Source organism: Dipodomys spectabilis, unplaced genomic scaffold (assembly GCF_019054845.1).
Source record: "Dipodomys spectabilis isolate Male_0828 unplaced genomic scaffold, ASM1905484v1 ptg000009l, whole genome shotgun sequence".
Taxonomy (NCBI): Eukaryota; Metazoa; Chordata; class Mammalia; order Rodentia; family Heteromyidae; genus Dipodomys; species Dipodomys spectabilis.
The window spans coordinates 12,440,353-12,465,719 of NW_024870686.1; the positions used below are offsets into that span (position 1 = coordinate 12,440,353).

Genomic DNA, 25,367 nt, shown 5'->3' on the forward strand with positions numbered 1-25,367 from the left:
CACTGCATCCTTAAAAGCATCCTTAAAACATTAAAAATGCTTTTCTGGTGGCACAAATTTACCAAGGTACTTTCCACCTCTTAAAAGACAAGATAGGTCTTCCGGCTTCTTCTCTACATATCTACTCTAAAATGACCCTCCCACAGGAATCTAAATCCTGTCTCCCCGGCTTTGCTTAATAGGCTACTGCAGAGACTTTCTGAGCAAAATTGGATTCCCTTCTGAAAAACTATGTCTTGCAGAGATGAATGTTTTTATTGAAGAAAAGTATGCTCTGAAGCATGGGTGTGAACCAGAGTTGGGTTACACAAAGCCACCCTTTGTTGCTTGCCTCCTGAAGGGGGCCAAAATAATTAAACCCACTGGGCAGTGGGGAAATGAGTAAGTAGGTCAAATGAAATGTTTGGTCTAGCAAAATTCTTCTTATTCTTGAAGTCCATAGAGGTTCCTGTAGTATACAAACCTGTGGTCATCTCCTTTGTACAAGGACAAGAAATATACCTCAAGCCAGGTGCCGGTGGCCATCCCTATAATCCTAGCTACTCAGGAGGCTGAGATCTGAGGATTATGGTTCAAAGCCAGCCCGAGCAGGAAACTCCGTGAAACTCTTATCTGCAATAAACCATCAGAAAACCAGAAGTGGCGCTGTAGCTCAAGTGGTAGAGCGCTAGCCTTTCACTGAAGAGCTGAGGGACAGCACTCAGACCCAGAGTTCAAGCCCCATGACCGACAAAAAAAAAAAAAAAGAAAAAAAAGAAATATACCTCAGTTCTACCTGCCACATTACTTAATACTTAACTGTATCCTATACATTTACATCTTACAAGTTATAGGTTAGGGAACCAAGGTGTAAAGACATGTCCTATCACTTATTCAAGAAAAAGACTGTGTGACACTGGCTAAGGATAGATAGAGATCAAAGAAATAAGAACTAAGAGTCAGAAAGAAACCCAGGCAATTATGGTAAACTGATTTTCACCATGTATGCCAAGACAACTTGATGGGTTAAAAAAAAAAGTCTTTTCAATAAACTAGAACAACTGCAATCCTGCAAGCAATAATTAAATTTGGATCTTGACCCTATACCATAAACAAAAATTAATTCCAAGTGGATCAGAAACCTAAACTGCAAATTCTTGTGACCTTAGACTTTTTTATGTGATACATAAAGAAGTACAGTAACAAAAGTTAAAAACCAGAAAAACTATAGTCCAAGAAAATTAAAAAATTTTGTGCTTCACAGATCAACAATAAGAAAGTAAAAAGATGCCAGGCACAGTAGTGCATACCTGTTATCCTAGATTCTTGGGAGGCAGAGACAGGATGATCATGGCTCAAGGCTAGTAAGGACAAAGCGTTAGTGAGATACTATCTCAAAAACAAACTTGGATCAGGTTCCTGCCTGTGTCTTTGACACAATGAATAATTCCATCTAGGAGTCTATCCTATGTGGGTAATGATGAATGCTCACAATAATTAATAAATGAGAAGTGTTGTAACACAGTAGCCTTAAGATGGAGAAATGGTTAAGTGGTAATAATGCCAAAAAAACTGAAGAAGAACACATGCTTTTCAAAGAACGTATTTTTGAAGACTACAGGACAGAAAGCTCAAAGAAAAACCACAAAACTAAACTGGTTAACTCTAAACTTGAAAGCATACAAAATGTTTGGTGTAAAGGAAAAAATTGCCAAAAGAAAATTTCCTCAGTTATTAACAGCACTCAGTTATTATATAAGCACTCCATATTACTTTTATAACCTAACAATAATTCACAGATGAAGTCAAAGGAAGAAAAAACCCTTGGTGACAGTGGTATAATGGTGGAGAATAATCAGAGAGAGCAAATCTTCTCAGAGAACTTGAAAAGCAATCACTATTTTCAAATGAAAGATAGTAAGTTGATGAGTTTGATATTAATTCTAGACAAGACAAAAATAATTTCTTTAGTGAAACTTTATACAAACCCCCAAAAGGAATCCATTTATCAGCAAGAACATCATGGGTTTTCTCACTCCTCATTTCACATGACTGTTTCTCCTTTCTCAATGAACTATTTGGGGAGGTGGTACAAGACAGACTTAATCAAATGCCAGAAGACATCAAACTAAGAGAACTAATAAATCTGCCATGATCCTGAGGGAAGGGCAAGAAGTTTAAATCACTAAGACTTCACATCCTTCCATTCTTTGATGATATAAAGAATAAAGTAATGGAAAGCAAGTACATTATACAAGGCACGTAACTAAACTAAGAGGAGAGGTGATATCAGTAGCCAAAAACTATTACGAGATTAAGACACAGTTCTAAATCCAAGGAAAAAATTCAACACAGATAAGTGTAAAGTTTTATAAAACCTAACCATTAATGAATACTGGGCTTTTTTGCTTCTTTTTTTTTTTTTTTTGGCAATACTAGGATTTGAACTCAGGGCCTCGGTATGCAGACAATTTAGCTTTTGAGTTAGTTTTTCAAGTAGAGGCTCGTGTTTTGGCTTGATGTAGTCAGGACCTCAATCTTCCTATGCACCCTCCTGCACAGCTGGAATGACAAGCATGTATCACCAAGTTCAGGGTACTGGTTGAACTCATGGTTGTGCTCATGCTGGCCTTGAACCATGACTCTCCTGATCACTGTCTCCTGGGTAGAATATTGGATTTGTTTTGAGGTGAAGAAAGTATTCTATAACTGGATAATAATAATGTTTGTATAACATTTTAAAGGTACTAAGAACACTAAATTTTTCACTTTTAACATGAATTTTATTACTTGAAATTTAACTAATAAAATTGTAATATGCATATAGTATACATTATATGAAATATATTGACTTACATTTTATTTTTATAAACTTTTTTTTTGTCAGTCATGAGGTTTGAACTCTGGGCCTGAGCACTGTCCCTGAGCTCTTCAGCTCAAGGCTGGCGCTCTACCACTTGAACACAGTGCCACTTCCAGTTTTCTGGTAGTTAACTGGAGATAAGCACCTCATGGACTTTCCTGCCCAGGCTGGCTTCAAACTGTGATCCTCAGATCTCAGCCTCCTGAGTAGCTAGGATTACAGGCATGATCCACGTGTGCCCAGGTGAATCCTATTTTAACTGTCTACAATCCTAACTACTTAGGAAGCTGAGATCTGTCAGGATCACAGTTCAAAGCCATCATGACCAGGAAAGATTGTCAGCCTCTTACTTTGAACTAATCAGCAAAAAGCAAGAAGTGGTTCAAGTGGCAGAGCACTAGCTTTGAGCAAAAAAGGAACAGTGCCCAAGCCCTAAGTTCAAACCTCGAGTACTTACATTCACAAACACACACACATACATGCACAGGCACCCAAAAGATTTGACAACCATAGATATCTAATACTTGTTAAGTCCTGTTAGAGGATCCATAATACTGCTAAGTAGGTAAAATATACTTTGAATTACAAAAAAAAAAATTCTAGAAAATGAAGTACTAAATTAAGAACTGATCATCCCTTCAATTATTATTGGCGGCATGCTTCCTTGGTGCCAATCTGTATTAGAAGCTATAAGTTAGCCCTCAAAGGGCTCCCAGTTAAGGAAGGAGCTTGCATCAAACAAATAACTGGTCAAATAAATAAAACAATTGTTAGTGAAGAACATAAAAGAAAAACATAAGGTTCCATGATAAACTACAACAAATAGGTCTGATTTAGACAGGAAGGAAACAGCCTCTTTAATGAAATTATATTTAATCTGAAACTATGAACATGAACAACTTTGTAGGTGAGGACGGAGGATTAGTTTTTCCCCAGGTAGAACAGCAATGCAAAAGTCCTGAGACAGGGAAGACACTGTTGCATTTAAGAAAACTATCAAGACTCCATCAGATGGTTAGTTAAGTAAACATGGTCATAAAAAGATGATATTGAGGCCTGGGAAGGTGGCTCAGTGGCAGAGCGCTTGCCTTGCATGAATGAGGTCCTGAGTTCGATTCCTCAGCACCACATAAGCAAAAAAAGAAAAGCCGGAAGTGGCGCTGTGGCTCAAGTGGCAGAGCACTAGCCTTGAGCTGAGGGACAGTGCCCAGGCCTAGAGTTCAGGCCCCATAACCGGACCCTCCAAAAAAAAAAAAAAAAAGATGCTATTGAGGGAGGATGGGATCAGTCCACACATGGCCCCATACTCCTCCTTGGAAATTCTCACTTCATATCTAGGGTTGCTAGAAAAGCCCAGAATTTCAGCAGAGAAATAACCTTGTGTCATAGAAGTACCACCCAGGCCTTTCTGTGGAAAGGGATTTAAGAACTAAAGAGTAAATGAGGAGACCAGTTAAGAGGCTCAGAGAATGTCGGTGCAGACTAGAGGAATAAGATCGAGAAGACATTTTCAAGGTCTATATTATAGATGACCACTTATTCTATTTACTAACTCAAATTCTCACATTTTCTTGGTTCCAGAAAAAGAAAAGCTTACATAGTGAGGATCCCAGATACATTAGCATCAGTCCAGTACCAAACTAAATCCTACAAACACTTCAACTACTTCTAGGAGCTCTGAAGTCTTTTCATTTAAGTAAGTAGTACTTGAACTCAAATCATTTGAAGCCTCCAGCAAAACAATTTCTTACTGTCATGAGGTCAGAGTGGTAGAAGAGGCCTGGTGGTGAAGGAGCAGAGGAAAACCTCACTGTGCTGAATTCAGGTAATACTTTGTGTCATGTCCTCACTTCCTCCCAATAGCCTGTCATTGGAAAACTATCCTGGGAGAGAAATACTCTTCTGACTGCTGGGTATCTGCTCTATTAAAAGCTTCAGTTAAACACAAAGACATACACAAGGAAAGAAATGTGTACACAGCATTCCAAATTATTCGTGACCATGTGTTTCCTTAAACTGCACTCCAGAGACTGGCACAGAACAGAGGCTGTGATGGCTACTGTACAATTTTCAAAGAGTCAATGAATGACTTGCCTTGTTGTAAAGAGAGAGCAACTGTGTATTACATACACATACATTTCTTTGCCTCTTAAAATAAAATTCTGCTGTTTCCATGGTAAATACCACTTGAAACTCAGTGTGTCAGATAAACAAACTGCATACCCTCCTACTAACCCAAGACATGAGACCATGAGATCAAAAGAGAATGTTCTATTCTGTTCCCCCAGAGTATATAGGAGCAAATAAAAGGATGAATTATGACCACTAGCAACTGCGTGTTTTACAACACATACTTGGAAAGTAGTCTTACTCTCTTTTTATTGATAGTGAAAATTAATTGCTGACTTAAAATGCAAAACAAAAACAGGATGTTGACTATCCCCAAGGAATCATTAACTTTAAGCACTGTTCATACCATCAGCTTCTTTGAGGTTGTGACCATTTATTATAGATTTATACAATGACATGGCAGAGGTCTCCTAGTCCTCTGGTCTCCAAGTTACCACTCAGCTCTGCCTTTGCTCTTCATGGTAGAGCTGATCTTCTTTCCACTCTGCCTTCTCTACCTGCTGTACTTTGTACATATCTCTATCATATAATGACTTATTTATGGCTGGCATCCTTCTAGGCTGTGAATTCCTATATGCTTGGTGCTCCCAGCATTTCACACTGAGCCTGACATATGATTGTCAAATGATTGTGGGACAAAATGAATAAACAAACGAATCTCATTCATCCAATCTGCATCCTCCTAAACGTTAACAACCCTGCAATTTAATGACATGTCAGACAATTCTCCACACACACCAATTTCTTTCCATTTCAAGAACAGAAAGGGATTTCTTAGGTGCAATACTGATTTGAAGGTATCCATGAAAAACAATTTTAAGAATAAGTAATACTGCTTGCTACTAAGGCTTGTTCTAGGATGAACTGGAATATGGACTAGAAAAGCCTTTTACTACTCCAAAATTCATGTTCTATAAGAAAAATGACTGGGGCTGGGAAGGTGGCTCAGTGGTAGAGTACTTGCCTTGTATGCATAAGGCTCTGGGTTCGATTCCTCAGCACCACATAAGCAAAAAGAGAAAAGCCAGAAGTGGAGCTGTGGCTCAAGTGGTAGAGCGGTAGCCTTGAGCTGAAGAGCTGAGGGACAGCGCCCAGGCCCAGAGTTTAGGCCCCACGACCAGACCCCCCCCCCCAAAAAAAAAAGAAAGGAAAGAAAAAAAAATGACATTCATGATGTGTCTCCTATCAGTCTTGCTGCTGATATGCACATTTGATGACATTTTTACAAATGGTCCTCCTCATTATGAAAAAAGAAAAGATGCCTTTGGCAAGGGCGGAGAAACTCCATGAGTTATATTTGTCATCCTGGAATAAATTATTTAGTACCACTTAAACCCTAAAAGCTTTAAGCCACCCTTCTTGTGGTTTATGGCACTGTCTTCTAAGTTTACAACTTCCTGACTGTGAAGCAACTATTTAATTCCATGGTCCAAAGTCAATTAAATTTAAATTTACTTTTGGAACTGACTGTCTCCAGAAAACTAAAAAAATGAATTCTTCCACTGACATAGGTTAACTTTAAAGGAGCATTAACAAGGTGGTATTATTCCAGAATATAGGCAAACATTATTTTGCTGGATATAAAGCAAAGCAATTGCCTTATCACGGAATCAGTAGCATCCCTGGGATCACCAGATCTCTATCCAGATACAACTCTGACAAACTCTGTCAGGGCCTAGATTTTGAATACCATATCACCATGGAAACTTAAGGGGTTGTGAAGGTAGTAACAAAGAGATAGCCAATAGGATTTTTAAATGTATTCTTTCGTTACCCTAGAGGTTTTTTTTTTAAATCTGTTAGGAATGATAATGATTGTTTTCATTTTAAATTATATTACAACTATGTGTAGGAATGTTTTGTTACAGTAGCAGATGCTTCCTGCGTTATTTAACTGGGTGATCGGGGGTCCAGTTACTTTTGTTGAGTGGCAAGAGCTGGTGTGGTTTAAAACGGACCGGTCTGATTAACTGGATGCACTGAATTTAAAAACAACAATAATGTGTTGAGTTTAATAATAAAATATTTGGAATTGATACATTTGCACAAATATATACATATAAATACACACATATAGACGGGTATATGTGTGCGTGTGCGTGTGTGTGTATTCATATACAGTGTGAGAGAGAGAGAGGTATATGAAGGGAAGAATCTACATGCTGCATGCCCTCCCCAGGGAATTAAACAAACAGGAAGAGGCAAAACACAAAACAAAAACAAAAACCCACCATCATGCCATCTACAGCGACCACTGGGCCTCTGCTGTGTTAGAAAGGTGCTTCACCACTCCTGGCCTGGAGATGGGCAAGGGCCAGGAGGAGGTGCTGGGTGAACCTGAGGCCCTACAGACAAGAAGCTCCCCAGAGCACTCAATCCATGTGCCCTCCGCTGGCTTTCCTGGCACCTGTCATTCAAAGGCCGATTTCCCTTCTAACTGACCAGACCTTGAAAAGAGAAATACAAATTTTAAAGCCCAGGACTAGGCCAGATGAGGACGTTTAACAGCTTGTTACTCAGCAGTCGGGGTCCCCAGTCCAACGCACACGCGCACACACACACACACACACACACACACACACGCACGCACACTGTGCACCCCCAAGGACAAGAGGTTAGCGCCCCAGCAGCTAACGCTAGGCCTGCGCGACCGGAGCGGGAAGGCCGGCCTCCTAGCGACGCGGAGATGCTCAGGCGCCGCCCGCTCCTCCCTCGCCCGCCCGCGGTCCAGCAGCGCCAGCTCCCCGCCGGGAAGGCGGCCTCCGGTGCGCTCAGCATCCCTCCTCCTCCTCTCCCGCCACCAACCTTGGGCGTGCGGATGTGCTCCATGGCGGGCCCTCGTCTGCAGGGTGCCGGGCGGGCGCCGCCTCACGCACCTGCGCGCCTGTGCGGCGTGCTGGGAGGGGTGCGGGGAGGGGGCTTCGCACCCCGAGGGTGGGCGTGGCTCCGGCTTGGCTCCGCCTCCAGGTGCGCCGCCCTGCGTGAGAAGGACCCCCGGCGCCTGCGCGGTCCTAGAGCGCTCGGCTCAGCGCTCTGGGCCTTCTCGCACTTGTGCTGACCCACCTGGCCTGGGGTGAGGTGCTTGGAGACAGAACCGCTAGCTTCTTAGGAGCGGTTCCTGAAAGCCGGGCCCAGAAGGCTGGGAAGGCTGGCACAAGAAGATCCTCTTAACTCAAGAGCTTAGAAAGAGCCTGGGCAACTTAGGAGAGGCTGTTTTAAAAAGAAGAAGTATAAAAGAGGGTGCAGCCGGCATAAAACTATGGGACTACTGTTGCCCAAGACACAGTGAGGGCCTTGTGTGGGGTGTGGCCTCTTGGAGAAGAGAAGAAGAGAGGAGGAATGAATGCACACTGCTCCACACCCTCTCTGGCCTCCTTCCAGACCATCCCAGGATAGGTGGAATTTCAGGGTGAGGCATGAAAAAGATGCCACATGCAACCCATGTAGATGGTCTAGTGGGCTCCGGCTAGATTGGGCCTCCAAGTGGGTGTGCTACTAACTCGGGCATCTCACATCAGCCTGCCACTTCACTGTTGGAACTCTTGTAGTAGACATTTTTCCCTTGGCACTGTGTTGGGTACACATTTGCTGTCTTTACCTACCTTGAACTAAAGTGGAATCTGCAGCTGCAAAGCAGTCATTTTGAGCTATCCTTTAATTGGCTAGTATAAGTCAAAGAGAAGAAATTCCTTCGCTTTTATTCCTGAAGCTCTCAACTGTCGGCATAACTAAAATTTCATTGAACTGTATGTAGTTATTGGGAAAATATCTATTTAATAATTTTTCCTAGCTCCCACTTCCTTCAGTATTGTCAATCATACTGGCCCTTCCCCTTATTTATACAATGAGAATGATGCCTGCTTCGATGATGTCAAGAATAGTTTCCATTTCCAAATTCCACGTAATATAAGAATGAATGTTTGCACCTGTTTTGAGGAGGGAAAAATATCTTTTCTAAATAGGGTAATAGCCAGGAGTGATGGTACATGTCTGTAACCTCAGCACTATGGAAGCAGAGATTCTCCTCTTTAAAAAAAAAAAAGTTTATGCATTTTCACTTTCTTCACTTAATAATATACCAATACTGCATAAATTTTGGACATTTTTGTCTTTAATAGTTGTACAAATGAGTTGCCATTCAACAAAGTAGTTCCTTCTCTTCATCCTTCATTATTATCTCCTCCTCCTCCTCCTCCTCTTCTTCCTCCTCCTCCTCCTTCTACTCCTTCTCCTCTTCCTCCTCCTACTCCTTCTCCTCCTCCCCTTCCTCCTCCTCCTCCTCCTCCTCCTCCTCCTCCTCCTCCTCCTCCTCCTCCTCCTCCTCCTCCTCCTCCTCCTCCTCCTCCTCCTCCTCTTCTTCTTCTTCTTCTTCTTCTTCTTCTTCTTCTTTTCTTCTCTCATTCACAGTTGTCTAGCATTGTTCTTGCCTTTAAATTTTTTTATTGTATACGTGATGGGGTTACAGTTACAGAAGTCAGGTAAAGGTACTTTTCTTTTTGAACAGTGTCCCCTCTTCCCTCATTTTCTCCCAGTTTTTTTCCCTCCTGACCTAAAATCTGTAATACAGGATTATTAATATAGATTAAGAAAAACATTAATTTGTAGGTTCAGAGATGTAAGTGAATAATTTAAGTAGCCTAATACTGAAAAAAAAATCACTAATTTTAAAATATATTTTATGAGCTAGGCACCAGTGGCTCACATCTGTATTCCTAGCTACTCGAGAGGCTGAGGATTGGGGTTCAAAGCCAGTCATGGCAAAGTCCATTAAACTCTTACCTTCAATTAACCCCTTTAAGAAAGCCAGAAGTAGAGCTGTGGCTCAAATGGTAGAGTGCTAGCCTTGAGCAAAAGAAGCTTGCTCGGGAACAGTGCCTGCGTGCCTTAGTTCAAGCCCCAAGAAAAAACACCACCAAAATGGCACCAAAAAAATACATTCTATGTTAATAAGAACTATAAAATCAGCATTAGGTTAAAACAAATTAACGACTATAGCCATTAAGATAAATTGTTATAGAAGAATACCAATAGGGAAAGAAGTTTCTATAAAGATATATTTTTATTTACTCTAATAAAATTCTGAGAAGTCTTACTCAACTTGTCCTCCAGCTCCCATCATTACACAAGTTATATTATTAAATTATAAACTGATCCTCAATAGCCACATTTAATTCTCCATATATCCCCCCAAGCTTCCCCTACCCACCACGCAGCAGGGCTGAAGAGATTTCAGAAAGAATAAATAAACAGCAAATGAAAACAAAAGAGTGATACTGTGATTGTATTATTGAAATGGCTAACTGTATTCATCTAAGCATCAGGAAGAGTAAAATAAGCACTCAGAAATATTACAATTATTTAAGTATTGGTCATCACAGGGGTATCACGGTGGCTGCTGAGAGACTGAAGAGAAGCTCATATGAGAAAGATAGTAAAGTGTATACCAGTGATAAGGCTAACACCCAGCCAAGGAAAAGACACATGAGATGGTGACAACACAGATGGAAATGGCAAAGGAGGCCTCAAGAAAAAGGACCTGCTTCTTACCTTTCCTTATTAGGGAAAAGAAAACAAAATGGGTAAACTTGGGATCAGATGCTTAGTTTTTGTTTTGGGTTTTGTTTTTTTTTAATTGTGAGAACACCGTAGCGAGGGGTTACAATTACATGAGCAAGGTAATGAGTACATTTCTTATCAAGCATTGTTGCCTCCTCCTTTGTTTCCCCTTCCCATCCCTTCACATCTTCTCTTCCCCCATACCCCCCCCCTCTTGTGCCAAAGTTGTAAAGTTCGTTTTTCAACATAACAACTTGTACATCTCATTGTTGCAATGGGTCCACCTGTATCCCTATTTAAACAATTTGTTTTTTCCCTTCCCCTCCACAAAGTGTACCAACATCAAATACAGTGAAAGCAGGGGTTATACTGTGGGGGAGGGACATACAAAGCAACAAAGAAATAATCTTATAAATATGTTAGAAACAATCGCAAGAAAGAAAAGCCATTTGAGTCCTTAGGGTTCATTTCACCTAACATCAATTTATTTGACCATTTCTGCTTGGCTCAGACATATACTAGTTATTGCAAATAAGGGAAATCATGGGACCTATGTTTCTTTGGGCCTGGCTTACTTCACTTAATATAATTTTTCCAAGTCTTTGTATTTCCTAACAAATGGGGCAATGTCATTCTTTCTGATGGAGGCATAGAATTCCATTGTGTATATATACCGCATTTTCTTGATCCATTCATCTACTGAAGGGCATCTGGCTTGGTTCCATATATGGTAAATAACACTGCAATAAACATAGTTGTGCTGATAGCTTTAGTATGGTCTTGTTTGTGATCATTCGGGTAAATGCCCAAAAGTGGGATTGCTGGGTCATAGGGGAACTCTATGTGGAGTCTCCAAAGTGGTTGAACAAGTTTACACTCCCACCAACAATGAAGTAAGGTTCCCTTCTGTCCACATCCCCTCCAGCATCTGTTGTTATTAGAGTTCTTGATTCTAGCCATTCTAACTGGGGTGAGGTGGTATCTCAGTGTTGTTTTGATTTGCATTTATTTTATGGCTAGGGAGGTTGAGCATTTCTTCATGTGTCTATTGGCCATCCTTCTTTCCTCTTCAGAGAAGTTTCTCTTTAAGTCTTAGGCCCACTTATTTATTGGGCAGTTGTTTCTTTGAGGATTTGTTGTTGGGGGATTTAATTTTTTGAGTTCCCGGTATATTTTAGATATGAGACCCTTGTCCATTGTATGACTAGTGAAGATCATCTCCCAATCTGTGGGCTTTCTTTTGATCTTGCTAACTATGTCCTTTGCCATGCAGAAGCTCTGCAACTTCATGCAATCCCATTTGTCCAACCTTTCTTTGATTTGTTGTGTTTCTGGGTCTCTAAAAAAATTTCAGCCTGTGCCAAGGAGACCTAGGGTTTCTCCTATTCCATCCTGTAATGTTTTCAGAGTGACTGCTTTGACTCCAAGGTCTTTGATCCATTTGGAGTTGATTCTGGTGCAGGGTGATATATAAGGATCTAGCTTTAGTTTTCTACAAGCGTTTAACCAATTTTGCCAGCACCATTTACTGAAGAGGCTGTCTTTCTTCCATTCTATTTTTTTTTAGCTCCCTTATCAAAGATTAGATGGCTATAGGTCTGTGTGTTCATTTCTGGGTTTTCTAGTCTATTCCATTGGCCATGAGGTCCGTTCTTGTGCCAGTACCAAGCTGTTTTGATTACTAAGGCTTTGTTGTAGAGTTTGAAATTTGGTATTGATATTCCTCCAGCACTGTTCTTTCTGTTTTTGCTATTCGGGTCTTTTATTGTTCCATATGAATTTTTGGATTGCCTCTTCTATTTCCTTGAAGAATGAGGTTGGAATTTTGATAGGTATCACATTGAATTTGTAGGTAGCCTTGGGAAGTATGGCCGTTTTCACGATGTTGATCCTTCCAATCCAGGAGCATGGGAGGTTTTTCCACTTTCTAAGTTCTGTTTTGATTTCCTTTTTCAAGTTTTTAAAGTTTTCATCATAGAGGTCCTTCACTTCTTTGGTTAAGTTAATTCCTAGGTATTTTATTTTTTGTAGGACTATTATGAATGGAGTTGTTTTCCTGATTTCCGCCACATTTTTCTCATTGTTGGCATACAGAAAAGTCATTGCTTTTTGAGGATTTATCAACTGCTTAGTTTTTGAAGTTAGGTATCTGGTGTGCCTAGAATGAACCAGAGGCCATTTTTCCTTTTAAATGGATATCCCATCTCTTGAGTTTTTACACAGCAGGAATCTCTCCATCTGGCCCCAGACCAGGAAGTAAGGAAGGGAAAAATAAAACTTTAGTCTTCCAACTCCACATAAGTTGCAGATAAAACCACAACCAGATTCACACTAAGTCAGCCTAGGCTAATGGGCTAGGAAATGGATATATTTCTCTAGTATTTTTGAAGCCTGAATGGACAATAAGCATATTCCAACAAAACTCTTTCCATCATCAAAGAAACTGTCCTAATCACTGGCATATACATTAAACTATTTCCTTTACCAAGGCATGTCTTAATTGTCCTCATTTCTTCTTCAGTGTTACATGTGATTTTCTTTTTTGTCAAATATTAGCTATTACTGTGCAGTTGGAATTCAATTCCTCATTCTTCGTGAGTCCACAATAGAGTATATTTCTCAACACCCCTTGACTGTTGGGTGCGGCCATGTGACTAGTGAGAACAGGAACTATGAGAACTGACCAGAAGAGATATAGCCCCTGTGTGCTTTTCTCTTGTCTTGAAGATCTGGGAGGCACATGTAGATATTAAAGAGAAAATAGTGGCAGTAAATTTAGTATCAGTGAATGAAGTCACCGTGGCTCAAACTACTTAACATTAGATCAAAATGAGAGAAACACACTGTAGCCATGAGTCATTATCATGGAAGCCACAATGAGCTGTTTTGTGAGTAAAAAATCCTTTCTATTGTTGTTGATAAAGCTACTGAAATTTCAAAGACATTCCATTTTTCTACCTTAGCCTATACTTTACCTAGAGAGGAGGAATTTGAGAGTCAAAATATGACATTGTCTCTATCTTTTGTTTTTCTGATATTTTTAAAGGAATTAATTTCTCTAAAGAACTCTAGACTACTTCCTTATACATTGCCAGACATCTTCTAGAGAACAACTTACATCATATAAATATTCCAGTTGCAAATAATATTGTGAGAGGTATTTTTAACTAAAAAATAGATATTAACTGGGAACTTTCTCAAAAATCCTGTGATCTTTCATGGCCTAAAGAGATTTGGAAAGCTATCAAACAGTTGGAAGCCTTTTTTTTCTTTTTTTCCGGAATACTCACATGTCTCCAGAGGCAATTCAAACTTCTGATCAGTCAGTGAAGCCAAGAAGCTGCTCCTTGGGGGCCAGTACTGGTAATGCTTACAAGCTCAATAAAATCCTGGTAAGCACTATGAAACCATAGTGGTCCAGGATACGTGTAGAGGAAAGCACAAGTCTCAGATTGTTCTAGTCTTAACTAGAACTGTATTAGATCCAATAGGACCTGGTCAGAGGTGTATTTAGGGTTTCTTTTTTTGTTTTGTTTTAATAGCATCCTCACCTTCAGGATTTTTATGAACCCAATGATACAAACCATCAATGTCTTCTTGGACTTGCTCTGTGCCAAGGCTATAAAGAAAAACCACTCAGTCGATTGCAGACAGCTCTGCCCTTTTTCCAGAAACCAAAAAAGAAACTTTAGGGTAGCCAAAAAGAGCACTTACTCTGTGACAAGGCAGGGTTTTAAATAGTCTCCTTCATTTTGTTCTCCCTCCAGAAAGGCTGACAGCTCAAGCCCAATTCTCTGTCCTCAGACCACTTATTTTTCCTTGTTTCCTCAACACTCTTATCCCTGACAGAACTACTTTGATATACAAAGTTCCAAAATAGGTAGTTCCAGTCTGGAATGGTCTCCATTTCATGTTATATACTGGTAGAGCTATAAGACTATCTGCTGAAGTAAGTGTTAGTCCCTACATGTTCTTGTCATCAGCTATGTACTGTGAAGAGCATGGTCTCTGGAGTCACACAGGCCTAGACACAAACCACAACTGTGGCGCAGACCTTGACCAGGTTATTCAACCACTCTCCATTGCAGTCTTCTTATGCATAAAGTAAGGATAATGCTATGTTTTAAAATAGCTTAAATGGGTTAATATAGTGTAAATAGCTTAAGTTCAAATATTTTAAATACACATATTAAAATCTTAACCCCAAGAGAATGGTACATTGAGACAGGATCTTCATTAAGAAAGATCTAGGAAGTGATGCTGTAGCTCAAGTGGTAGAGCGCTAGCCTTGAGCTGAAGAGCTGAGGGACAGCGTTCAGGCCCAGAGTTCAAGCCCCACGACCAACAAAAAAAAAAGAAAGAAAGATCTTTGGGCTGGGTGCCAGTGGCTCACACTTGTAATCCTAGCTACTCAAGAGGCTGAAATCTGAGGGTCTCAGTTCAAAGCTAGCCAGAGCAGGAAAGTCCATGAGACTCTTATCTCCAATAAACCACCAGAAAACCAGAAGTGGCACTGTGGCTCAAGTGGTAGAACACTTGCCTTTAGCTGAAGAGCTCAACAACAGCACCCAGGCCCAGAGTTCAAGCCCCATGACCAACAGATAAAGAAAAAAGAAAATGAAAGATCTTTAGGATTCAATAATTGGGGTTCCTGAATAGTATTTCCATCCATAAGGAGACCCCACATTGAAAGGTAGTCATCTGTGAACCATGAAATCAATCTTTACCAGACACCAAATTAACAGTGCCTTGACCTTAAACTTCCTGGTCTCCAGAATGATGAGAAATCAATTTCTGTTGTTCATAAATCATTCCTCTTATAGCAGCCAACTACTGAAACCCAAATAATCAAAGATAGATAATAATGGAATGATTTCTTTCTCAAACTGAATAGTGAGTATATATGTAACTTATTTACAATATTGTCTCTTCTTATACATGCGTTCAGTAGCTCAAAATAGCAAAATTAGGAAGTAATTATACTTCCTTAGAGCGGATGTGTTGATTCAATGAGATCAAGCCAATAATCTACAAATACTAATGCTCATCTTATGTCAAGCACTAGAGCTAAATATGTGGATGCAGTGACATTTCCTGAGCAAAAGCTGCTTTAGTCTAATAATATCAGCACTTATTAACTTCTGTCATTGTTTGAATCTGAACTATCTCCCACAGGCTTAAATTAAATGCTTGATCTCCAGCTGGTGGTACTATTGTGGGAGGTGGTGGAAACTTTAGGGAGTAGGGCCTAATTGGAGCAAGAAGGTGACTAGGTGCACACTTTTGAAGTTTGGACCTGAACAATCTTCTCTCTGCTTGCAGTCGGCCTCCACACCGTCCCACCACCACAATGTTCTACCCAAGGGCATGGGGCCAAAGAACCATGGAACCATGGGCCAAACCCTCTGAAATCATGAGTGAAATAAGTCATTTCTCTGTGTAAGTTGTTTATGTCAGCCAGTTTGTCACAGTACTAGTTAATTTATCCACCTCAGACTAAATCCTCCCCTTGACTCATTATTTCTTGTGTTGATTTTAATTGTTGAAACACATAGGCTTGAGTTGTTTGGGGCTTATATTTCTGACTTGGGTCCAGTATCAGAATGGATATAGCAGCATTTCTTCATCATAGCCTTTTTCTTTGTTCCTGTCAATGCTCCAGTTCAGATTCCTAAAGCTCTTTCCTGGCTTGGCTATTAGCTTCTAATTGCAGATTAGTCTTTGTCTTTATAAAAACCCAACTCTAATCATGTTAGTCTGCAGTTTGAAACCTTCAAGTGGTTTGCAGTTGCGTTCTGAATTACGTCTTCATTCTGTCTCTTAAAGCCCAGCCACATGCTTTTTTCTATATTTTATAGAAAATATAGAAATCAGTCACTGGCATTAGATGTTCATTAAATATTTTTGAGTATGTCAATTAATCAACTAATCACTTTCTATATCCCGAGTTTGCTTATGTGCTGGCTAATACTATTCTCCTCTATCAAATTCTTTGCAATTCATTTCAAAATTCACTTCAACTTTCTCACCAGATGGAATTCCTCCCAAATAACACATGTTTAGTCATTCCAGTAAGCAAAGATCATCATGTCCAGTTTATTTTCATCTGAAAGTGTAATTTTCTGCCTCTTTGTCACAACTTCTCCACAGAGAGTACACCATGTCAAGGATATCAAACTGGTCTACCACATTAACAACTTATTATATCTGGTGAACAGAAAGTAGCTGATATCAAGGAATCCATCTGAGGGTGGTGGATACATTCCAGGAATATCTTGGTTTCTGACATCTCTGTAAGTTTTCTTGAGAATCTTCGATAGTCTGCCACATGTTGAAGTTGCCTTCCCAGCATGAGAGGCAAGTTGCTTCCCATGAGGTTCCTACCATGACTTGATGTGACCTATAGTATATTTGTGCTAATGTAATCTCTTTAAAATATAAATATAAAATATTAATTATGGAAAAATATAAAATATTAATTATGGAAAATATACATGACATAAAATTTACTATCTGAACTGTTTTTTTCTGATCCTGGGGCTTGAACTCAGGGCCTGGGCATTGTCCCTCAGCTTCTTCTGCTCAAGACCAGCACTCTACCATTTGAGCCACAGCACTACTTCCAGCCTTTTCTGAATAGTTGATTGGAGACAAGATTCTCATAGACTTTCCTGGCTGGGTTGGCTTTGAACCACAATTCCCAGAACTCAGCCTCCTAAGTAGCTAGGATTACAGTCATGAGCCACTGGTTCCCAGATATCTTAACCCTTTTGAAGGGTTCTGTTCAGTGTTATTTAATACAGTCACAATATTGTGCAATCAAATGAAGGGGGGTGGAGGTAACTCCCAGTGGGCAGAACTCTGGAAATTTTCTGGAAATTTCACATGCTTTGACAGATGGCCAGATGTACAGATCAGTGCCAATTTAGGGCGTGTGACCAGCACTTTCTGAAAATGTCAGGGACTTGGAAGGAACAAAATTGGAGGTCAGTGGTAAAAAAACTAATGAAAATATTTATACACTAATCTCTCAAAATGATCCTTCATTATGCAACTACTTGTGTCTCATGTAAATGCAAATTAGAAGGCATCTATTTAGTGACACAGTGGCATTTTTAATAAGTATGTGGACAGGATGATATATTATGGCACATATTACTCTTAAGTTTGCTTCTCTCCTGCCTCTTCTTCTTGTCTCAACATTTCCTCCTTTCTTATTCTGCTCTTTTTTCTCCCCTGATTCCTTCAAACACTTAATCTCATTCAATTTTGTTTGTCTAAAATACTAGTATGAACTGAATACTTGTGTCCCTGCAAAGTTTATATGTTGAAGGCATTTTCCCCAATATAACTGTATTCATTTTTTAAAAAATTCTTTTTAAATTTTTTTATAAAGGTGATGTCCAGAGGGGTTACAGTTATATAAGTCAGGTAATCTCCTCCTTCACAAGTTGTAAAGTTCATTTCCAATGTAATGTCTAGTGAGTATCACTATTGCATTAATTCGCCCTTTGTTCCACTGTTTCTGTGATTTCCCTTCCTTTCCCCAAATCAGATAAACTTATATACAAGACAAAGTGTACAGAAATCAAAAACAGTGACAACAGGGAATAAACCAAAGAGAGAGAGAGAGAAAGCGAAAAAAAGAAAGAGAAAGAGAGAGAGAGAGAGGAAGGAAGGAAGGAAGGAAGGAAGGAATAACAGCAATTATAACTGTATTTGTAGGCAGAGCATGCTAGGAAGTGATAAGAGTTGAGTAGGGTCAAACAGGTGGGGACCTAAGCCAACAGGGTTAGTGCCCTTAGATGATGGCCCACAGAGTTCATTCATTCTGTCTCTGTATCTTTGTGTCTCTGTCTCCTGCTCTCTCTGTGTGTCTCTCTTTCTGTTTCTGTCTCTGTCTCTTGCTCTCTGTCTCTCTCTCTCTCTCTCTATCTGACTAGTAAGAAGGAAGACATGGAAGCCAGAGGAATGAACAAGAGATTGAACCTTACCCTTCCAGCCTCCAGAACTGCACTGTCAGAAATAGATTTCTATTGTTTAAACCACTCAATCTGTGGTATTCTGTTATGGCAGCCCAAGATGACTAATACAATTACTTATTATTTTTTAACCTGATACTGTGGTTGTCGGGCATATGGAGCACATGATGACCTAGAAGTTGGAATGCTACCTCCTGCTTCTGATTCAAAAACCAAAGTCACACCCAGTTTGGAGGGTGTTGTAGTCCATTGACTTCAGCCTCCTGGAGTATAAACTTTTCGTTTTGTCTCTTCCAGTCAGGGTGTGACAGTGAGCCGACAACAGTTTCATTTATGGTAATCCTAAACCAAGTCTTATCTCCATCAGTTAGTCTTTGCCTTTGCCAACACTGTCACTTTCACGGTGGTTATTGTCACTACCTGTGCTGAGAACATGCTCTCTCCTCAATGTGGCAAAGATGTTACCACACCTCACAACTCAAGATCTGTCTACTATAGGTATTGTTATGAAATGAAAGTTAAGGCATTATTATTAGGCTTAATTATGGATTGAGCCTCAGTAGAATTTGTGAGCCCCCAAAGGGTCAGAGTTTATACACATGGCCACAAGGGACATGAGAGGAATGACTGCTAAGGTCCGTGAGCACATTGCATCCAGAGTCACCATCCTCCCTCTGACATCAAACTTTGATGCGAGCATTCACTTTTTATGTTCATTTCCATTTTCAACTCTGTGTGTTTCTGTCATTCTGAGGATGGGATTTGGGATATTGGTGGGGCAGGATGGTATCCAGTCTGCACTGCAGGCACCTTGACTCTTTAGACATTAGTAATTATCTGTTCAGTCTACAAGGTCTTGTAAATTTAAGGAGCTCTTCTGATTCAGTGGGGGTAAAACAGAAACAAAACAAAGAAAATGTGTTTTAGCTGACTCCTTGGGAGATACAATGACCTCATCTGCCAGTCACGAAGCACCGAAGTCACAGCTCCAAGAAGTCAGCATTTCCTCTCACATTTCCAATAGTGAAACAGTAGAAACGACAGAAGTTATTAAAGGGCAGAATGTCTACAATATAAAAGAATGCAAAGATCTTTATTAAAGGTTTTTTTCCCAAAAAAAAAACACTCGATGACTTGCACAAGTATGGCAGCTGGATCAGTGACTTAGGCCTGAAATCCTGGTTACTCAGGAGGCTGAAATCTGAGGATAGCAGGTGTCAAAGCTAGCCCAGGCCAGGAAGACTATGAGACTTTTATCTCCAATTAACCAACAAAAACCTGAAAGTAGAGGCATGGCTCAAGTGGTATAACACCAGCCTTGAGCACAAAAGCTCAGAGACAACACCTCAGCTCTGAGTTCAAGCTCCAGGACTGCTCTGCATGTGTGTGTGCACACATGTACACACACACACACACACACACACACACAAATATGACCAAAAATTTTAAGCCAAAAAAGACAACAAAAACCTAGATGCAAAAACTTTATATACAGTCCAATCTGAGTTTGTGTTTCAAATATCCAAGTGAATGAGTATATGCAAGTATACATGAATATGTAAAGATAATTCAAAAAAATATGTGTAAACATAGCAAATAGGCCATTGGGCTGGATGATTTTGAATGTAAACTTTGAATGATATCTAATGAATATTTTCATTGCTTTTTTAAATAGTTATAATGAATGCATGTCATTTCAAATAAAGTCATATTCAACCATCATGTCATGCATCATAAGTCAAAGCAAACATTTCTGTGAGGAGTAAAAGAGAATGTAAGCAAAACATAAAGCAAATACTGACTCAGTTGAGAGCTAAATTTTTGATTCAGTGATAATCTTCCTAAGAGGTCATCATTTTTCAAAGATAATACCAGGAATATTGTCCATAAGGAAACAATAAAAGCAAATATCTCAAATATATAACACTAGTTGGAAAAAGAAAAGACAAGGACGCTCTCAGCTGAATTATCACAAAATTTGGCAATACCATTTTACAACTAACAAGAAAAGAAAGGAAAAATTTCTACAAAGTTCAATCCAGTTTGAAGGAATGCTCTGTACTGCTTTAAAGCCAACATTGTATCAAAAGTGATTAATTTCATCTTCAATATCTTTCCATAAAAAGTCTGAAATATATCTATGACATTTGGGTAATAGAGTGAGAAAATTGATTTCACATTATTGATGGAGCCTTACATTAATCCTACTTGGTAAAAATTTGGTTACAGATTCTATAAATACTGGCAAAATGTATATGAATATGGATTTTTGTCACCAACACAATTTGACATGTTTTACAATAAACAGAGATAAATACTGTTCTTGGGTTATATCAGGACATCTTGGGGGAGATAATGAGTAATTTTGAATGCTGGCTCTGAAAGAAAATTTTTCCTTTTCTTCCTTGGCAGAGAGAACATAGCAGTGAAGGATATTTATTCATAATGGTGAAATACCATAGGGATTTAATCTGGATCTAACTTGCTAAGAGCTTTCTATGTTTTTATTTGAATTTGTCATTAACAATTGACTCTGTCTCGCCACTGCAAATATATATATTCTTGAAAGACTTGAACATGGTATAAAATAGGTTTATGACAGACTAAGTTTTATTTCCAACGTTTTGTTCTTTACCATTTTGCCATTTTGCAGAAATGCTTGATGCTATGGTTTGAATGTATCCACCATAGTCATGTGCCCATCACACTGTGAGAAGACACCTCCTGCAAACCTAATTGTAAAATTAAATAGGCTTGTGGTATCACTGAGATTGCTAACACTTCCCTCAAAATGCATTCTCCAGAGCAGGGTCCTGGCATCTCATGCCTGTAATTTTAGCTATTCAGGAGGCTGTGACCTGGAAGATCAAGGCTTGAAGCCAGCCTGGGCTAAAAAGTCTAGAAGACCCCATCTCTAATTAACCAGGACAGTTCTAGACTGGGGGCATGCCCCTAGTCGTAGCACACCACCTGCAAGCAAAAAAGCTGAATGAAAGTGTAAAACCCTGAATTCAAGCCTTGCACCAGTTCTCTATCAGTGATAGGGAACATCTGGCCAGAGGGTTGTATATAAGACCTGTGAAATCATTTGACCTGTGAAATCATTTGGTACATGTTGTACCAAAAGCCATATGGAGCATCAGTACATGGCCATCTGCCCATATTGATATCTTTGTATGACCCTCACAGGATGTTATAAATATGCAAATGGCCGTTGGCAGAAAAAGGATTCCCCTCCCTTGCTACGAGATGGGAGGCATGACCCAGAAAAAACATTTTATTGTTATCTTTTTGAACTTAAAAGAAAGAATTCTTACTTAGCATTGGAAACTCTAAAACCAATAACACTCATAGTAAGTGTTTGGAGTTGCTAGTTGTTTTTGCTTAGTTTTTTGTTTATTTTATCTGATCAAAAGATGTTATAATGTAATATTTTAATACATAATCATTAATATTAATATTATCACAACTAATATTAATGTTAGTTAAATACTTAATGCTAATATTCAATATTTCCTCCATTATAAAAATTGGATTGTTGTAGAATCATGAAGTAGTGGTTGCAAAGGAATCACACAACAGTGCCTGTAGTGTATAAGGTTCTGTATTTCATCTTTCTTCAGCACAAATATTACAACATAACAATTATCATTAAGTAGTGTATTTATTGACACTAAGTATGTACTTAGTAAAATCAAATTTGTTCACATTCAACAATCTGTGTGTCTATAATCTACAGTCACTTGCCAATTCTGCTTCACTCCTATGACAGCGAAGATTCTTTCACCAGGTCTAGTTTAGTCATGTGACAGTCTTTGGCTGGATGACCTCTGCAGTCTCCACGAGAGGAGGATTTCTGTATGATACTATTGCAGCATGACGGTCACTGGCTTGGAATTGAGAAATCTGACTCGCTTCCATTCTGCCACTTGATAATAGCATGAGTTGGGCAAGCCACCTGACCTCTTGGGCTCTGCTTCATTTATAAAATGGGTATAATGAAAGAGCTTTCCTTGGGTTGCTGTGGAATTGAACTTCAATAAAAGAAACCCTTCCTTTAAAAGAAGTGTATTTATCTATAATATGAGAATAACCCCCAAGTTTCAAGCTGTTCTTATTGATCTCTAGGATAAAATGCTAGTGGAACTCCCCAGTCACTGTGAGAAGCAACTACACCCTGCTCTGCAAAAATACCTTCAAATGTCTTCAGGCTAGAGATGTTTACCCAAGTTCTGATTCATGATAAGCATTTGACCCTCACTCTCGTTATGTCTACTAAAATTTAAGGGAAAAATGGAAATGTTAATGGATAAAGTAAACAACAATAATATTAATAATTACTTCTGAGATCTTTCTATAGGTCAATGTTTTTCATCCACCCATGAGGAGAGAAAGAAATTAAGGCAAAACTAAATGTTGAATCCAAGTCATTAATGACCAAGATGTTACAGGAGAGCCAGGTGTGGTAGTACATGCCTGTACATCCAGAAGGCAGAGGTAGGGATCATGGACTCTATCTGAAAAAACAAACTCAGAAAGCAAAAGTTCTGAGGGAACAAATCATGTGGAAGAGCATTTACCTAGCAAGCTTGAGACCGTGAGTTCAATCTTTACTTCTCCTACCCCACTAGAAAAGGAAATACGGAATCTGAATCTGAATCTGTGGTTGCCTTAACACAATTCATAGACTTACTTATCAAACTAGCTTATATGGACCTTTGAATTCTCTAATAAGGTAGAGTTCAAATAGTTTGTAGATAGATGAAGATAATAATTCCTGTAAGATTTCTCACTGCATATTCAAAAACTGTGGTGGGTAATTTTGTCAATTCAGTTGGATTAAGAAATACCTAGAAGATAAGTAAAATGCACCTCTTGTTCAATCTGTGATGGCATTTCCAGGGACAATGAGATCATGAGGACTCTGATGATGATGGAAGGTGGTGAAAAATAGGAGATAGAGCCTAATTGGAGGCAGTCTGTCACTGGTGTTTGGTGTCCGGAGGCTGTATCTTGTCTTGTCTTCTTCCTATAGTCCCCTTTTCCTCTACTCCCAGTCTTCTATGAGATAAACTGTCTTTTCTACTGTATATGCCCCAGCTATGATGTTCTACCTAAGTACATGAAGCCATGTAATCATGAACTGAGCCTCTCAAAAGGTAAGTCAAAGTTGTTAATACTAGGTATTTTGTTCACAGTGACTTACGCAATGAATGGCATGATGACTAAGTGATTTCACAACCTATAAAGTCATGGGAGTACAACCCAAAAGTCCTTAGGTCGTTCCAACCAATGAATATAACTTCTTATTATCTCCATTTGCTTATTCAGAAAATTCCTTTCCAAAAAAGTTTTGCTCCAATATTTCTGGGCATTCTTAGATACTGTCTCTATTATGTCCAGGAATATCCACTCTCCTTCAGCTCTACTCTAAACTCTGTCATTTGGAAACCCTTATTGGGGGAAATCGTTGCTGGAGCTTTCAATGAGGTTAATGTCTGTGCTGAGAAAGTCACTTTCCTTTACTTGTAAGTTAACCATCTAGAAGGGCCAGAGCCATGCTAGAGGGCTCCTACACAAGAAGGGAGGATACTTCTCAACTTGGCTAACATTTTTCTCCCTCAGCATCAAACTCACTGTTTAAGCTTAAAGTCCACAGAATTTCTCATAGTACTGCTTTAGTTTGGGACTTATGCATACTTCTATGGCCACTGAAGACTATCTGGGCAAGTAATCAGCAAATAAACAATGTGCCGTGCTATCCATTATTTTGTTCTGCTGAGCTCCCCTACTCTAAAGCTAAAACAAAAATCCGTACCACAGTGGCTAACATGTCAACTTAGCTACACAGTGTGATACCAACTTGTTGAGTCAAACATCAACATGGATACTGTTGTCTATTTTACATGTGATTAAAAGGTACATTATTCTGTGTGATTAAAAATTATATTAGTAGATTTCAGATAAAACAGACTACCCTCTAGTGGGGTGGGCCCCTTTCAGTCAGCTGGTGACCTTAAGAGAAAAGATTAAGGACTCCTAGGGTGGAGGAATTTTTGCCTCCAGATTGCCTTTGAATCCAAGAATGCAATGTTAACTCTTGCCAGAATTCCAGCAGGAGGCCAGTTTCTACGATCATATGAGCCAATTACTTAAAATAAACCTGTCTTTCTCTCACATATAATCTATCAGATCTATTTTCTGGAAAACCCTATTTCTATCTATCTCACCTACTTTCAGAAAACCTGCATGTACTCTATCATAGTAACACATCTAAACACATGCTCAGTAATTTCCCCTACTTACAAGGTAGAACAAACCAAGCACGGATAGACTACCATTTTGACCTCCTTCAGAACACTGCATTCTGTTAGATGGAATGAGTTGCAGGAGGTATTAGGTAGGCTAGGATATCCACCAGTATTGCTGTTGGCATGCCCCCTAGCCTCATCTTGTTTTATATGCTTTCCCTACTGGATCAGCACTAGAATATGGATTTCTTCCAGAATGTTCCTAACCATCACAATTTCTACTTCTACTGTGACTACTATCATTAGTTAACTTTTTTTTTTGCCATTTCCTATTTAACCCAGATGTCAGTTTGAATAGTTTTAATCTCTTGAGATAAACTTAGCTTGAATTCACGCATGAGAAGTCTGAATTTCTGCAGACTTTTTGGATGGGCAGGGGTGGGGAGGTTGGGAGGGGGTGGGAGAAATTTATATTCTCAAGGTCAGCATAGGTTCAAGGTTTCTCTTGTTTGTCTCTTCCTGTGTTAGCTTTTTCATCACTATGAATGAATACTTGAGAGGAACAAAAAAAAAACCTTAACGATGGATGGATTTATTTCAGCTCTC

At 39.3% G+C, this 25,367-nt stretch overlaps 1 protein-coding gene across 2 annotated transcripts in view; it reads right to left on the reverse strand.

Annotated features, from left to right (window-relative positions):
- The window catches only part of Mtmr7 (myotubularin related protein 7), a 74,826-nt gene extending 66,960 nt beyond the window's left edge, over nucleotides 1–7,866 (reverse strand). For both annotated transcript variants that reach the window (XM_042702125.1, XM_042702127.1), the window contains exon 1: nucleotides 7,778–7,866. In XM_042702125.1, coding sequence (XP_042558059.1) covers nucleotides 7,778–7,801 — 24 coding nt within the window. In that variant the 5' untranslated portion in view covers nucleotides 7,802–7,866. The remainder of the gene's footprint in view (nucleotides 1–7,777) is intronic.
- Between the last annotated feature and the right edge of the window lie 17,501 nt (nucleotides 7,867–25,367).